The sequence below is a fragment of the Cariama cristata genome, unplaced genomic scaffold (genome assembly GCF_000690535.1).
Source record: "Cariama cristata isolate BGI_N322 unplaced genomic scaffold, ASM69053v1 scaffold4675, whole genome shotgun sequence".
Classification (NCBI taxonomy): Eukaryota; Metazoa; Chordata; class Aves; order Cariamiformes; family Cariamidae; genus Cariama; species Cariama cristata.
The window spans coordinates 25,543-39,956 of record NW_009619103.1 but is presented as its reverse complement, the minus strand read 5'-3'; the positions used below and the strand labels follow the sequence as shown (position 1 = coordinate 39,956).

Here is a 14,414-nt window from a genome sequence, read left to right as displayed (position 1 = left end):
GAAAAGAGATGGTATTAATTGTCCGATGGAAAAGTCAAAACCGGGAGCTTAACACAATGAGATTTGATAAAACAGTGGAACTATTTCTACAAGGAAGGGGCTTCATTTTTCTAGACAAGAGGACAAAAAAAGAAATACAAATAGAGACTAAATAATTAAGCACTGTGAAAACAGGAGACATGATTCTATTGCAATGTAAGAGGTCACCAATTTTTGTTGAAAATTCCTTGCTGTCATCACTGTCCCTATACAGAGGAGAATGTCTTGCCACATTAATGCTGAAATAGGAGATTGATTCCATCATGTTATGCAGGTGCTACTGCAATGGTTACAAATCCCTTAACATGCGAAAATTTATCACAAGAGAAGTCTAGTTGCAGCTGTAAGGGCCCAGTCCTGCGAGGTGTGAATTCAAAATAAATTTTTGATCTTTCCCTCGGTGCCAGTCGTGCCAGACTGAAGAAAAAAAAAAAAAATCAATTAATTCAGGCTTGTACTGTCTTTCTTTGAGCTGTCCAAGAAGCAGAACTGCATGATAGCTAGAGCACCAACAGTTACTTGAGACCCAGCCTTGGTTTTTGAGAGTTACTTAGGGTTTGAGGCTTTGTATAGACTAAGAAATGAGAAAAGATAGTACCATCTTCATCTTGAGTAGACTGATGGAAATGAGAAGTGCTATGTCATGCCTCCATGTTAGTGCTGGGTACAAGTTTTGGATAGTCAACACAAACTCAGAATAGGAAAACTCTGATGGCGAAGGTCAGCACTCTGTTCTATGCCTGCTTGGTTCATATCCATTTTGTCAATAATATAATTTTTCTAATGGCCAGGGTGCTTTGTTTTGCGTCTCCTTTTGGCCTAAATTGGCTTAGTCTTTCATTGGGATAATGTTTTCTCTATTTTTATGGATTATTATCTCCAAATATTTCCACAGCAAGTCAGGCTGTTTTATAATAAAACAAGCTTTAGGAAATATGAGCTACTCAACACTGAGTTAACCCATAAAGCAGCAGAGTCCAGAGGAAAAGAAAAAAGTAATAGAACATTTTGCTCTTATGTTTTGAAAAGGCATGATTTTCTCCTACTTTAAAGGAAGACAGAGGAACTTCTTGTTTGGGCTGAAATGAGGAGAGCTATGGCAGTGACCTATCTGTTTGCTTTAGCTCAGACTTATTTTTGTAGTATTAGGATACTGCATATAAAAATAGAAATGCAAAGCAAAGCTATAGAAGAAATATCAGAGAGACAAAAGAATTTGACATGCCCATTTGTTTTCCCAGGAAAGAAGAATGTTAGCAGTTTTTAGTTGTTAAAGAAGTTCCTACGTGGGAAAAAATAATATATGATTGAGAAATCATAATATCTCAATATATATTTGGTGTCATTTTTATTTTCATAAATAGAAAATATGAAAAAGTCAATTCAACCATGATTTTTTTCTTATTGAGAAACTAGACTTGCTATTGGTCATGTTAGAAGCAGTGAGTAAATGCTACAGCTTTCACTTACTGTATCTTGACCTGTTGATTCATCAAAGTCACTAGTAGTACACAGCGGTCCACAGGTTCAGGGAGGGGATTGGCATATGAGATCTCTAGAGTAACAGCTTTGTTCACTACAACCCGCCGAGGAATCTAAATGACAAAGACGCATTTCTGATCATTCACCGTTTTACACTTTTCTGGAGTCAGAATTCAGTCAAACTGTAGGCAGAACATCTCTCATATTTGAGGATGAAAGAGGTATTGGTAGGACCAGTGAAATTTAACTGACAGCTGGTATGCCTTTTCTAATACTTGAAGTTGGATTTGGATTAGCTAAATAGTGCTGTCAAGCTGTATGCAATATTTTGTGCACAATTTCAGTGAAATAGAGCCCTGACTATACAGACACATCTCATTAAACCTGTCTGATCTTTGGGTTGCTGAGTGGCTTTTTTTTTGCACATCATTGATTAGGATTAAAGTGTTAAAACAATATAAACTGGCCCTAACATAGATTAGAATTAAGGGTTTAAGTCTGTATTTTGGAAGTAGGCAAAGTTGTTTAAAGGCAACATAAGCACTTGCCAATAACTAGAATACAGATTAAATGAAAGCTAGTTCTGTGTACATAAAGAAGGGGCGTGTGACTGGAAAAGAAAGAACGTAATGGAGCTCTTCTGAAGAACAGGGGTCAGGTTCAGGCAAAGATTCAAAACTGGTCTCTCGCATGCTTACTTTCTCAATTTAAGCAGGCAGAATTTTAGAGCAAAGTCTGAAATGGCAGCCTGAATTAATGTATTTATCCCCGAATTGTCATCTTAAGATCTGAGCTCCAGAAGGACTCTTTAGTTCTTTCTGTCTGTTCAGGACATCAGGGAGAGAATTGTTTACCTTAATGATAATGTTTGTGTCCTCTAAAATGATTGTCTTCTCCACCAGCAACTTCACCCCATGCATGTGCATGACCTCACACAAAGCCGTAACTTGGATCCTTTTGTCAGTAGTCAGGTATTTTCCATAATAAGAGTAAGGGATCTTTAACTGGATATGTTTCCCTGGAATTCAGACATATATTTAGGAACCATTACATTCTCAAAGAATGCTAAAGAAAAGAGAGTTATTGTGAGAGGTTTTGACATTATTGAAGAGACTAGAAGATAAGACAGCTGGAGTCTGTTTATATTTCTTCCTTGTGAGACTGGCTGTGTATTTCCCTCTTCTGGTGATCCTTTTCTGCTTTAACTCATTTGACCCTTATAGTTTTGAATGGAGGATTTTTGGCCTGAAACTGAGGGAATCTGCTCATCTGCATTTCACTGGATTCCTGTGCCTTTGTATTTCTTATAATTAGAGGTATAATCATTTTAATCTATTCCCTCCTTATATCCTATTTGTTTTACCTCAGTCAAGAAGAAAGTTTGGGTCAAGTTTCACAAAGATCCTTTTCAAGTGACCTGGTCAACTGCTTATTGTAGTCCTACAACTTTGCTGCTGTGTATAAAAAAAAGTTTATCTTTGTAGCCCCTGGGCATGAAAAAAAATTGCTGTAATAGTTTTAATAGCCTTGGCTCTTTGAAAGAGAGACGGAGAGTTTCACTGTAACTTTTAACCTTTGTCCTAGTTAATTTCTATTAAAATGTTGCCTAGTGAGTGCCAGAAAGCATACCTCAGACTTTTTATTTGTTAAGAGTAAGATGTATTCCTGTATATGTAATAACCATGACAGACACACACACACACAGAGTGTTGCTTCTGGAACAATAGTATAAATGTAGCCTTCTACATAACATTTCATGAGACCTTAAATTCCTGGTTGAGCTAGTGAAAGTTTACAGATGAAAAAAATATCTTGTAAAACGTAATCATAAACAATGCTATTAAGAGATGGAACAACTAGACAACTAGATGCACTACAAGGCTGGTATGATACTGATATTTCTTCTTTCCAGTTGCCTTCATGTGGCTAAGAAGAGGGCTATATTGAGTCCTTAGGGACATTAAAAGTTACCTTGTTTAGAACCAAGATCCACAGAAGTGGTTGCCTTCAGGATCTCTGCCACTGCTCTCCTTGTGTATAGGATGGTTGATGCACTCATGTCCACTTTCACGGTCTTGTGGTCAAAAGATAGGTTATTGAGAATTAAGATTAGGGTAATGTCTTTGCCAAACACTGGAGGTTCAGCCAGCTTGAATTTCCCAGAGATCCCAGGGTTTCTAATTGTCTCTGAAGATCTTTCATCTGAGGATTCTGTGTGTCCTTCTGTGATGTTTGATCCAAATATCTTGGCCAAGGCCTTTTTATAAACTCGTCTTTCCTCAGAAGAACCTGCTCGAAGGAGAGAACCAAGTAAAACTCATACTTTTGTTGCAATTGAACCTTCTCTGTGTAATAGCTTTCAGAATGATACAGGGTGTCAGCTCTGCATCACCCAGAAATATGCAATACCTAAAAGTTCCCCATATTTTTATTAGGCATCTGTTCAGATTTTTCACAGGAAAGTAATAAACATACCGCAATAAGGTGAATAAGTCACTAAAATATGATGTGTTTGTATTTGTTCAGGATGCAAGATTTCTTTTTCTTTGGTCAGAACATGCAATAGTGTGATAGGTGTTACTTTGCTAATCTGATGATAACCAGCCTCTGCATTAAATATGATTGTACTAAAGCCTTGAGGAGTGAAGTATTGAAATATGGCCGCTGATTCTGAATGGCAAACTTTAAAAAAAGCAAAATACATCTTCTTCCTGTTTTCTTTTCTTTTTTTTTTAAGACTTTGAGCCACAAACATTAAGCACAATATTATATGAAATCTGTAACCCTAAATTTAAAAAAGATGGAAAGACATAGATGACAAGTTTTTGAGGGAAGATAAAAATATTCCTGCAAACATGTCTATGCAGTTCTTAAACTTTGCAGCTTTCTTTTCCTAAGTACAGATAAATGGTGGTTAGTCCCTGTACTGCTTCCTAGTAGTTTTGTTTCCAGATTCCAATAATGTGGATACTGAGTCCACTGGGAGTGCAAACATGTAACAGCTGAATGGCTGGGTAGCTGATGGCTGGATGTCAGAACAGGAGCGCAAGAGAGCCTTACTTGGTGAATTTCTACAGTCAGAGAAGGAGACTGAGTGAGTCACTCCTCTTGGGAGCAGGATGTAATGGGGCCTTCAAAAGGAAACATGAGGAGTTGGAATGGACACGGCAAGAACAAACTTACTTGCTGAGAGAGACTGAGCATGAGGTCATATGGAAGATGGATGTCTAGTGTTAGAGGGCTGGAGTATAAGGTTTTGGATTAGTGATTTGATTGTTGCCCCACTCCTTCTGCCAGATATGCTGGAAAACTAGTACTTACTAATCTGTAACTTCCCATACTACAGACCTGTGCACAGTTCATGATACATGACGGACTCAGTTTTAAGACTTTTTGGTATGACAGCTTGAGAGTTTGTCTGCCATGGTTAGTAAAATGTATTTTATAGCTCTGTTTCATGTATATATTACATTTTGTACTTCTGTGTAAGGGACTAAAGTGTATTTTGTATTGTGTCTTAATAAGGAAACTACTAAATACTGAAAACTAGAAATATAATACCAATTGTATTAAGAAAGTAGTCTGAGAACAATGGCAGAAATATTTTCTGAACAAAGGGGAGAGATGCTCAAACAAAACAGGTTACCCGTGCTAGCTTTCTAGCACCAAGAATTCAGTTGCAGATAATTGTGATAACAAGGAGATAATTTGTGATAATTCCTTTACCTTCCGGATATTTGTAATTATAGGTGACATCCACACGGGAATTGCTGCCCACAGCTTTGGTGCTGATAAACCTGCCAATTATTTCAGTATCACAATAAACTCTTTTCTTAGTTCCATCGTTATATACAATCCATCTGTTGCAATCAGCATTCACCTCTGTGTACACAAATAAGGTGTCATAATCCAAGTCTACATCACCTTCTTTAATGGCTATGACAGATGCAGGGCCACACTGAAATAATCCTAAAACATGGGGGGAAAAAAAAAAGTCAAAATTTATTAGTCATGCCGAGTTTGGAGAAGGAATGTTAAGTCATGCAAAGAACTTACACATTACCTTTGCTTTGTTCTTGTGGAGTTGCATCTAAAACCTGCCATCCATTGTATGATGTTCCCAGGTCTGGGCGAATGAACCAGCTTTCGTTCCAGACATGATAATCCCTGGAGGCAAAGAACAATGTCTAGAAAGCATAGTCATATAGAGTCATGCAAACTTCCAATTTGAAAGGAGTAGGGAATTTTGTTTTTTTAAAGATTCTCTAAGATGTGATACAAGCTGTCTAGTTATGGCAACTCACTTTCTCTTTCAAAGGACAGATCTACTGCCTGCTTTTGAGGTGTAGATCTCAGGGTGGGGAGGGAGAGAATATAGGTGTCAGCAGCTTGCTTTGGGAGCAGTACAGACTATAAGTGAAAGATTCAAGCCTTGGATATAGGTAACACTTGGTGATTGGATTCAGTAACCTTCAAATGTGGGAAATGCTTCATTTAAATAGAAACTTAAAATAGCTATACTGGGTCAGATAAAATGCTCATGAAGTCCAATAGTCCATCTATAGTAGTGTGCAGGAGCAGATGTTTAGAAAAAAAGATAAGAACAGCATGTGAATAGAATGACCCTTCCCCTGATACACTCTGCAATTTCTCAGTCAGAGAATTAGGGACTTTCTGAATTAGTCATTACATTGAGACCACTGGGTTTAATGGTTGTTAGTCATCTTATGCTCTATGAATCTCTGTTGTCCTGTTTAAAAACTCTTTATAGCTTTGTTTTCAACAGCATCCAGTGGTAATGAGTTCCACAAACTCTAAAAGGATAGCACGAAAGACTGATAAAATGTAGGTCACAGGTTAACCCATAAAAGAAGATTTGTTGGCTGAATTTTGTTCAGAGGCTAATATTGAAGTTAAGAGGTGAAAGACTTCCCATATCCTTCAACCACATATACTTGGTGAAAGGAATAAGACTAAGTAAAGATGATACTTTTGGCAAAGCCTAGTGTGCACAGAGACTTTTAAGCTGTATGATATACCTTTGGGCCTAGATAGTTCACTTTCTGAAAAGTGAAGTGGCTGCAGAGTAAAGACTTTAAAACTGGAGGGCAACTAAAGTATAAAATGGTATTATTTAAAGAATATCATGTTGCTTTGGCTACTCAAATTTGGAGGCTTGATTGATGATCATGGATCACTTGCAGTTTACAGCGCTGGACTTAATGTCCATTAACCCAGTCTGGAGAGTGTTGGGATTGCTCTCTCTTTTTCGGCTGCCACAAAGGGAAGGTCTAGCCAAAGGAGTGCTGGAAAACTTCTTGGGGAGGCCCCCCATCTACCTGGGGAGGATGACAGGCCAAGCTGAGAAACACAGGCTCTGGATGTGTGATGAGAGAAACTTGTGGCAGCAGTAAACTAGTTAAGAGCAGAGAAGGTACACAGGTGCAGACTGGTTAGGTGTCAGTAATTAAAAGAGCCTGGGGAACTGGTACATTGTCAACGGAAACACTTATTAAAGAAAGTTGCAACTTGTTTGAGGTCAGGGACTGCAAAAAATTGGGCTGGTTGGTTGTTTGAAGTGTTATCTCAAAACTATGAAGTTTGTTTTCTTTCCAAATGGATATCTAGTGTATTAATTTAGATATTTGTATTAAATTTTGTCCACTCAGTTGCTTTTGTACTACTAGTGTTCATGTTTTTAAGTCTCATAAATCCTCTCCCTAATTATTGGTGAATTGCAAAAAATTATATTTACCATGTGGAATCCTTGCCGATATTAAGACTCTTTCCAGAGATGTCATAGTACTTATCAATACTCAGGTTTCTATCCACATCATGGGCAGAGTTAAAATTTGAAACCAAACGAGTTGGAATCCCCAAGCACCTCAGAACTGAAATATATTTAAAAAAAAAAAAACAAAACAAAACGAAAACAAAAAACCAAACACAAACAAAAACCACATACAGCTTTAGTTCAATGATTACAAATACCTGAGAAACAAAGTGTCTGAGTATTTTGTGATTCTTCAGCATTTGCAGTCTTCAGAGCACTTTTCCTCTTGTAGAATTAATTGCTTTATCGTTTTGATAAAAACCAGAGGTCACAAATGCGTCCAGTTCACCACAGTCCTCTATTAAAGCTTACCTGTACACATCACGCCTGCAAAAACCCAGCACTGGCCATACTGAACAGGCTTGTAGTTGTCCTGACGCCACTTCTGGAGGATTGCCACACTGCCATCCCATCTGGATGGATTCTCATGTGAATGGAAACTTCCTTGCCACTTTCCCAGGAGAACTCCATTATCATTATCATTTCCATTGATCTAAAAATAGGCCAATGGACAGAATGCACAAAATGAATTGTATCATGCACCATATCTAGTTAATTATATTGTTTAAGGTACAGGTGGATGAGTCTCAGTGGTATAACTAATGCTTTCTGCTTAAGCATGTGGGATTCAGATTAAGTTGTCCATTACTTACCATAGAACTGATTACTCGGCCCACATATTTAGGATCTCCTCTTCGGGATACATCGATGGCTGCATCCTGACGATAGTACAGGCTCAGATCAAGCATAGTGAGACAGATGTTTAGAAGGTGATCTTGGAACTGTGATCAGATAAGATAAATTTTAAAGAAAATAGGTAGTTTCACAAACAGAATTAGAGGAGATTCTACTGTAGTTCCTCCTTTCTAAGGTATTCCAGCCCAAAGGTGATAGGGACAGAGGCACAAAGACAATAGTATGCAGTTCACACTGCCATATTGGCTAAAGACAGGGCTAACTAAATAAAGCAAAAATCTGGCAGGATGTCTTCTGCCATCAGAAGAGATGACTGCAGTAAAACGAAAACTGCCAAGCTTATTCTGACTGCAGTTATTAGACTCTCTTGAGTTATATCCCTAGAAACATTCAAGGCCAGGTTGGATGGGGCTTTGAGCAACCTGATCTAGTCGAAGATATCCGGGCTTATTGCAGGAAGGTTGGACTAAACGATTTCTAAAGGTCCATTTCAACCCAAACGGTTCTATGATTCTATGTCTATGTCAGTTCTGGCCCATTGTAACTGCATTACAAAAATAGTGGGTGTGTTGGAGCCACACAAGTACATTGTCACTTGTACTGTGGCTGCATTGGTCACAGATGAGGTCCAGACTTGTACCATGAGCTTCAAGCACACGTAGAAGTCAGCTCTGCAGTGCTGTGCTAAACCCTCTCACACCAAATTCCTAGTAGGCACACAGTGAACAAACCACAAGTAAGGCTAGCTAGGTTTGTTCAGTTTTCATATAAATAGGCATACCTATCAGAGAGGCAAATCGTAAGAGAAAATGCTATTGGAGACATAATGAAAGCCCAAATGAATTCCTTATGGCTTACCTGTCCATAGTACCATCCTCTTGCTTCAATGTACTTTGCATTGCCCACAAAAATTACTCCATTTTCATTTAGAACATATTCTTGTCTCTCATTTTCATTAGCCATGTAGACATCATCACCTGAAAACGAAGTTGGACATGCTTTTACACTTAAAGCTGAGAATACTAGCAAACTTTCAAAAACATTTTTATCTTGATTTAGCAAGGGGAAAACTACTATTTGGAAAATGCATTGTTATAGCTCCCTGAACACGTACAATTTGGTGAAAATGCCTGCTATTGTATATGGCCTGGTGGCAGGGGGGTGGGAATCCATGTTATATTACTTTAACTTTTTTCCCTAATTTTAGAATAGCCTTTGTGTATTATCTAAATGTCCCCTATCTGTATGTTGGATTTTTTTGTGAGGAAGATGGAGAAAAGTCCAGGCTAGGTCACTGGATTTTTCTGCCTTCTCAGGGTAGTTAGAAGTAGAATAGACATTTGAAAAGAATCACGCAGATGACATTTTTCTCTGTTTTCCAGTCCCGTTCATCATATTTTAAGATTCCTAAATGAAGATCTCTACTTGCCTGATCCAATGTGCTATCAGGAATGTTACTAGGATAGCCTGCTCAACCATTCACTTTGATTTCATTGTTACTCATTGATTTCCCTAGTGTAAGGCACAGTATGTAGCTGCTATGAAAGCATTGGCGGCCCAAAGATATTTAGGTTGTTTTGATCACTCTTTAGGTAGCAACATCCACTTAGCTCTGTGTTTAATTTCATAATGTTTAAAATTACTTTCTGAAAGCTTCAGGATTTCAGAAAATAGATATAAAAATCAGCTTTTCTATTTTATTGAGTCAACTTCTTTACCTTCCTATAGGAACTTCCCATCCTTCCCTTCCTGCAAATAAAGATTGTGTAATTTATTTTAAAAATTATATCACATGATGTAAGTCTATTTTTGTAGTGGCTGTCCACAGTTTTTTTTTTTTTAATAATAGCATCATTGTTGATTCCCAAGCTTTTAGGCCAGCATGGGCCTGGAGAACTGTGTGCTGTTCCAAGTGCTGCACTTCAAGGTGTGGATCAGTTGGAAAGAGTGAGAAGAGCACTGAGAATGCTCAGCAATCCTGAAAATGTAACTTATGAAGAAAATATAACTTATGAATTAACTCAGAATTATTTAAGGTAGAAAAAAAATGGGGATGAGGAATGAGGCAAGCATGGTCATCAATTCCAGAAAGTCTTGTGAAGAGGATGGGGCAGGGGGGGAAGAAATCTGTTCTTGGTGTCTATTGTATGTAGGATCAGAACTTATATGCTGAAATCAAAGCAAAAATAATTTGGTTAGTTAACAGGAAAAAATTCTAGTGGAAAGTCTAGTGTTGGAGTGAATTGCCCTGGGAGGTACTGGAGCTTCCCTAATGGCTGATCATGAAGAAGGAATTCAAGGTCAGGAAAGACCTAAGTGCTAAACTGAACCTGACTTAGAGCATGGTGTGGGACTAGATAACTTCCTAAGATCCTTCTAGTCCTATGAGTTTATGATTCCAAGCAATCTAAATGTCCTTTTATAATCACTTGAAGAACATCTTTTTTCTAAGGTTTATGTGTTCTCAATTATAATGTTCTAGAGCCAGTTCTCTGAATAAGTGTACTTAGATTTTTATTTTTTAAATAATAACACTATTCCTACCAATAACTCAGAGCAAAATTAACATTAGTTTAAAAGAAGGAAGAAAACTCCACAAGACACCACAACAAATCTCTTTCTTTCAAGTATGACTAAATAGTAACAACCCCTTCTTCTGTTTCTCTCAGCACACAAGCAGGAAAAAAAAATGTAATCAGCCATGATAGTCCTTTTTTTTTTGACAGTTATAGAAAGACAGACCACTATAGACTTAATCCTTTATTAAATTCATTCTAATACAAAAATAGAAAGTTATTATATATGCTCTCCTCTCATTCTGAAGTTAAAGTTTATCCTGGCATAGTGAGAAACAAGCAGGATGTAATGTCTATTGATAGTTTATCAATATGTAAGTATGCTTTCTAACATAGATATACTTCTAGTAATTTCTTCATATAATCTTTGCCAATGAAACAAGTGGCAAGTATCAGACATCTAGGGAAAAAGATACATTCTACAAAATTCTCAAACATACATATCCTTTTATCCTGTACAGTTTTACAATTGACATGTTCTCTTGTGAGCTATAGTTAAGCAGTGTATGATCATTCATTTGATTCAGGATTAGCACTCTATTCTAGTAGTTATCTGTACATTCCTTCAATAGCATTAGGATATAGTGCACCTTTATCAGAGGCTGGCTTGCAAGTATCTTAAATTTCTCTTTAAATGTCCTTAAGAGACTATATTAATGTTAAAACATCACTCTTTTTTTTTTCCCCCACAGTTTTAAACAAATACCATAGTGAATTAATAAGCCTATCTTTTTGTTACCATTATGGTAAGATCAGTATTTTCTGTGTCCAAATTCTGTATTTATTTCAGATATACAACCTGGGATACTAATTGCTTTGGTCTTGCCAAAAGACTTTTAATGTGTTTGGTTATTCCAGTAACCCTTCGCTGAACATTCTATTCATATTTCTAATTCATAATTCCTGTTCAGGAAAGATTAACAGAAAGAAAATTCCAAATGAGATCTTGTCACCTCGTACAATGGCATTAATATTTATATCTGAGTAACTGTTTCCTCTTATACAGTTTAAGATTGCATTTGCACTTTTCAGGGCCATTTCACTTTGATTCTCATTCTTCTATTAACAAGTACTTTCACATTCTTCATGATTTCCAGCTGGTAAGTCTGCCATTGAAATTCTTGTTATTTCTCCCTAAATGCATGATCTTTTATTTTGTATTATTATATCTTATCCCTTCTCAACTACTCCAGTCTCTAAGGTCAGCCAGTTATTTCTATGTGGTATCCCAGCCCATTTGTGTATGGACAATGCTGCTTAATGTCAGCATATCAAAGTCAGTAAGGAACCATTTGATCAGAGTGTTTTTTCAGATGACACTTAAGGATCCATTAGTAGCTCTTCTCCAACCCAGTGCTTTTCCTTTCATCTCTAAGTCCTGACTGTTTCCTTTTAAGTAGTTCTTTACTGATACTACAGTTTATGAATTTAACTCCTCTCTTTTCCAGCTTAATGACTAACCTGCTATGTGGAACCATATCTACAGATCAGATCTGCCATTTATCCTTTGCTGAGAAAATAAACTTTCTGTTTCCCTTCTGCTATGACACTTACTGTACCAGTAACATACCCTCAAACTGAATCTGTTCCTGTTTGTCAGGATCAGAGAGCTATTCCACTCTGCAGAAGCTTATTCAGCAGCATCCTGCTTTGAGGATACTCCCTTTTGTTTGGCAGTGGTCCTTGCATTATCTGATAAATCTGGAGGGCTCTTCTGCAAAATTGTTAGTTTTAAACTGGAATGGTGCAGCTTAATTTTTCTCAGTTTTCATCTGAGAACAATTTGTGTGGTCTCATGAGTACCACTGTTACTCAAGTTCAGGAGCTGTCAAGTATTTCAGTGCCTGCAGTTTGGTTTCCATCAATTATAAGTCACACCACAAATAATCTTTTAGGGGGTGCTGGGAAGGTTTTTCACTCAGGACTGTCTATGCAGAGACAGTCTGCTGAGTTTCCTGAACATACTTCTATAATTATTTCTGTCTTCCAAGGCATGCTGAGTTAATTAGCAGCTTTTTTCATCTTGGTTCTTGACATATTTGTTAGTGGCCCTTGACTAACATATAGTCACAGAAGAAAATAGTGGATGATTGTGACTGCTTTTCTTTTAAGCTGTTTAGTCATTTGGCTGGCTAAGAGCTCCCTTAACTCTAGAGTGGTATATTTTAAGGCTAATCAAGGTTTCTAGACTACCAAATATTTGCAAAATCTGAGTTTAGGAATTTGCATTTCTTCTGCAACATGCTGAGGCTGCAAAAATAAAAAATGGACCAGCAAGCCATGTCTCTTTTCAACCCATGGTGAAAGACATGGGAAACTCCAATCTTATTCACACTAGCCCTCTATCAGTTTTTATAAAGTTAGTTGAGCTACTGTCTTTGCAGGTAACATCTACAAGAGCAGTCTTGCTTTGACTTAGGTGCAAGTTCAAGGACATTACTGCATGCTTGCTTCAAGTTCTGAAAAGTACATGGACTTATGAAAGTCTGTCAGCCATTGTCTACAGAAAAAGTAATCTGTTCGGTCCTGAAGAAAGTCTATAATATCACCCCATATAGCACATTTCATTAGGATAAAAGGTGTGTGTGTGTGGGGGGGGGGTTGCAGCAGCAGCTTTTTAATGTAGTAAAACCAGATCTCTGAACAGGTAGCTGAGATTGCTGCTGCTGGCAACCCAAAGAAACAGCTGGAGGGAGCAAGCTCACCGTGCACATATGAAAGCAAATAGGTCAGTTACATTCAGGAGCAAAGGCATTGGTACCTACCTGGGCACCAAGGGTTGAAGAGTAACACAAACTGCCCCAAGAATCTGGAGAAGATCTTGTTCCCTGAGGTCACCTGGAGGATGAGATTGTATCGTCCAATGACAGCATTGGCTGGGCTGGATATTGTAAAGTTCATATAGCCGGACTCGCTGGGTCCTTGGACAGCACTCCAGCCACTTGTCCCCACCTCAGAGAGGTTAAATACAGCCTTTGTATGATGAGATTCTGAGGGGGATGGTCCTGCCAGAAAGAAGGGGTAATTGATTTCCATTCCAGAGTGTGGTTTCAATATTAACCTCACATTTGAAATGACTACATTGCAGAGGGAAAAGCATTAAAAATATATGAAGAAACTCTAAATAGAATAAGGGAAGAACTACAAGGGGTAAAGATTACAGTTCTATGAGAACATGAATTAAACTAAGGGACTGTTACCTATTTCAGTGACAAATGCTAGGCTCTCCCCAGCCTGCTTTGGTCTGTTGAAGTACAGGGTAATAGTGAAGGCTTGGCCTCGCCTCACAGTCAACTCAGTGTTGGCATATCTGTCAGTATGGTGTGTGCCTGCGTTTACTGATGGCTGCCAGCTGATATGTGTTGGTGTCAGATCTGTAAAACAGAGGAAAAGACATGAAGAAGCAGCCAGCATGGAAAGAAGTTGTTTGATGGTATGTGGCATGATGAGGTTGCTAAGATCAGTTACCTTTTACTGGAGGAAGGACGACTAAAAAGCAGATACTCCTTTAAACTGATTAAGTCTAGTGGTCAATAATAGAAATTTTTGCTTGCATTTTGTTACAGGGCTGTCATACACTGAGGACTTTTATATAAGTCCTATACAGTGCTGGAAGCTGTTTTATCACTGGACTTAGAAAAAAATGTACAGGGGCAAATCAGCGTCATTTCATTGTCAGATAAAGTGGCCTGTAACCCTTCTACATTTTCCACATATATATTTTTAGGATCCCAGAAATGGCTATTAGGACATCTTACTTTTCCTGCTTAGATCCTGATGCCATTTGG

At 37.8% G+C, this 14,414-nt stretch overlaps 1 protein-coding gene across 1 annotated transcript in view; it reads right to left on the bottom strand.

Annotated features, from left to right (window-relative positions):
* Window positions 1–305: 305 nt before the first annotated feature.
* Window positions 306–14,414, bottom strand: part of LOC104162388 (protein-glutamine gamma-glutamyltransferase 6-like) — a 15,763-nt gene continuing 1,654 nt past the window's right edge. Inside the window, exons 2-13 of the mRNA XM_009701101.1 lie at window positions 13,827–14,000; window positions 13,392–13,631; window positions 8,909–9,027; window positions 8,008–8,136; window positions 7,667–7,847; window positions 7,277–7,412; window positions 5,585–5,688; window positions 5,248–5,490; window positions 3,493–3,810; window positions 2,376–2,539; window positions 1,510–1,634; window positions 306–456 (exon numbers count right to left, since the gene is read on the bottom strand). Coding sequence (XP_009699403.1) covers window positions 306–456; window positions 1,510–1,634; window positions 2,376–2,539; window positions 3,493–3,810; window positions 5,248–5,490; window positions 5,585–5,688; window positions 7,277–7,412; window positions 7,667–7,847; window positions 8,008–8,136; window positions 8,909–9,027; window positions 13,392–13,631; window positions 13,827–14,000 — 2,084 coding nt within the window. The remainder of the gene's footprint in view (window positions 457–1,509; window positions 1,635–2,375; window positions 2,540–3,492; window positions 3,811–5,247; window positions 5,491–5,584; window positions 5,689–7,276; window positions 7,413–7,666; window positions 7,848–8,007; window positions 8,137–8,908; window positions 9,028–13,391; window positions 13,632–13,826; window positions 14,001–14,414) is intronic.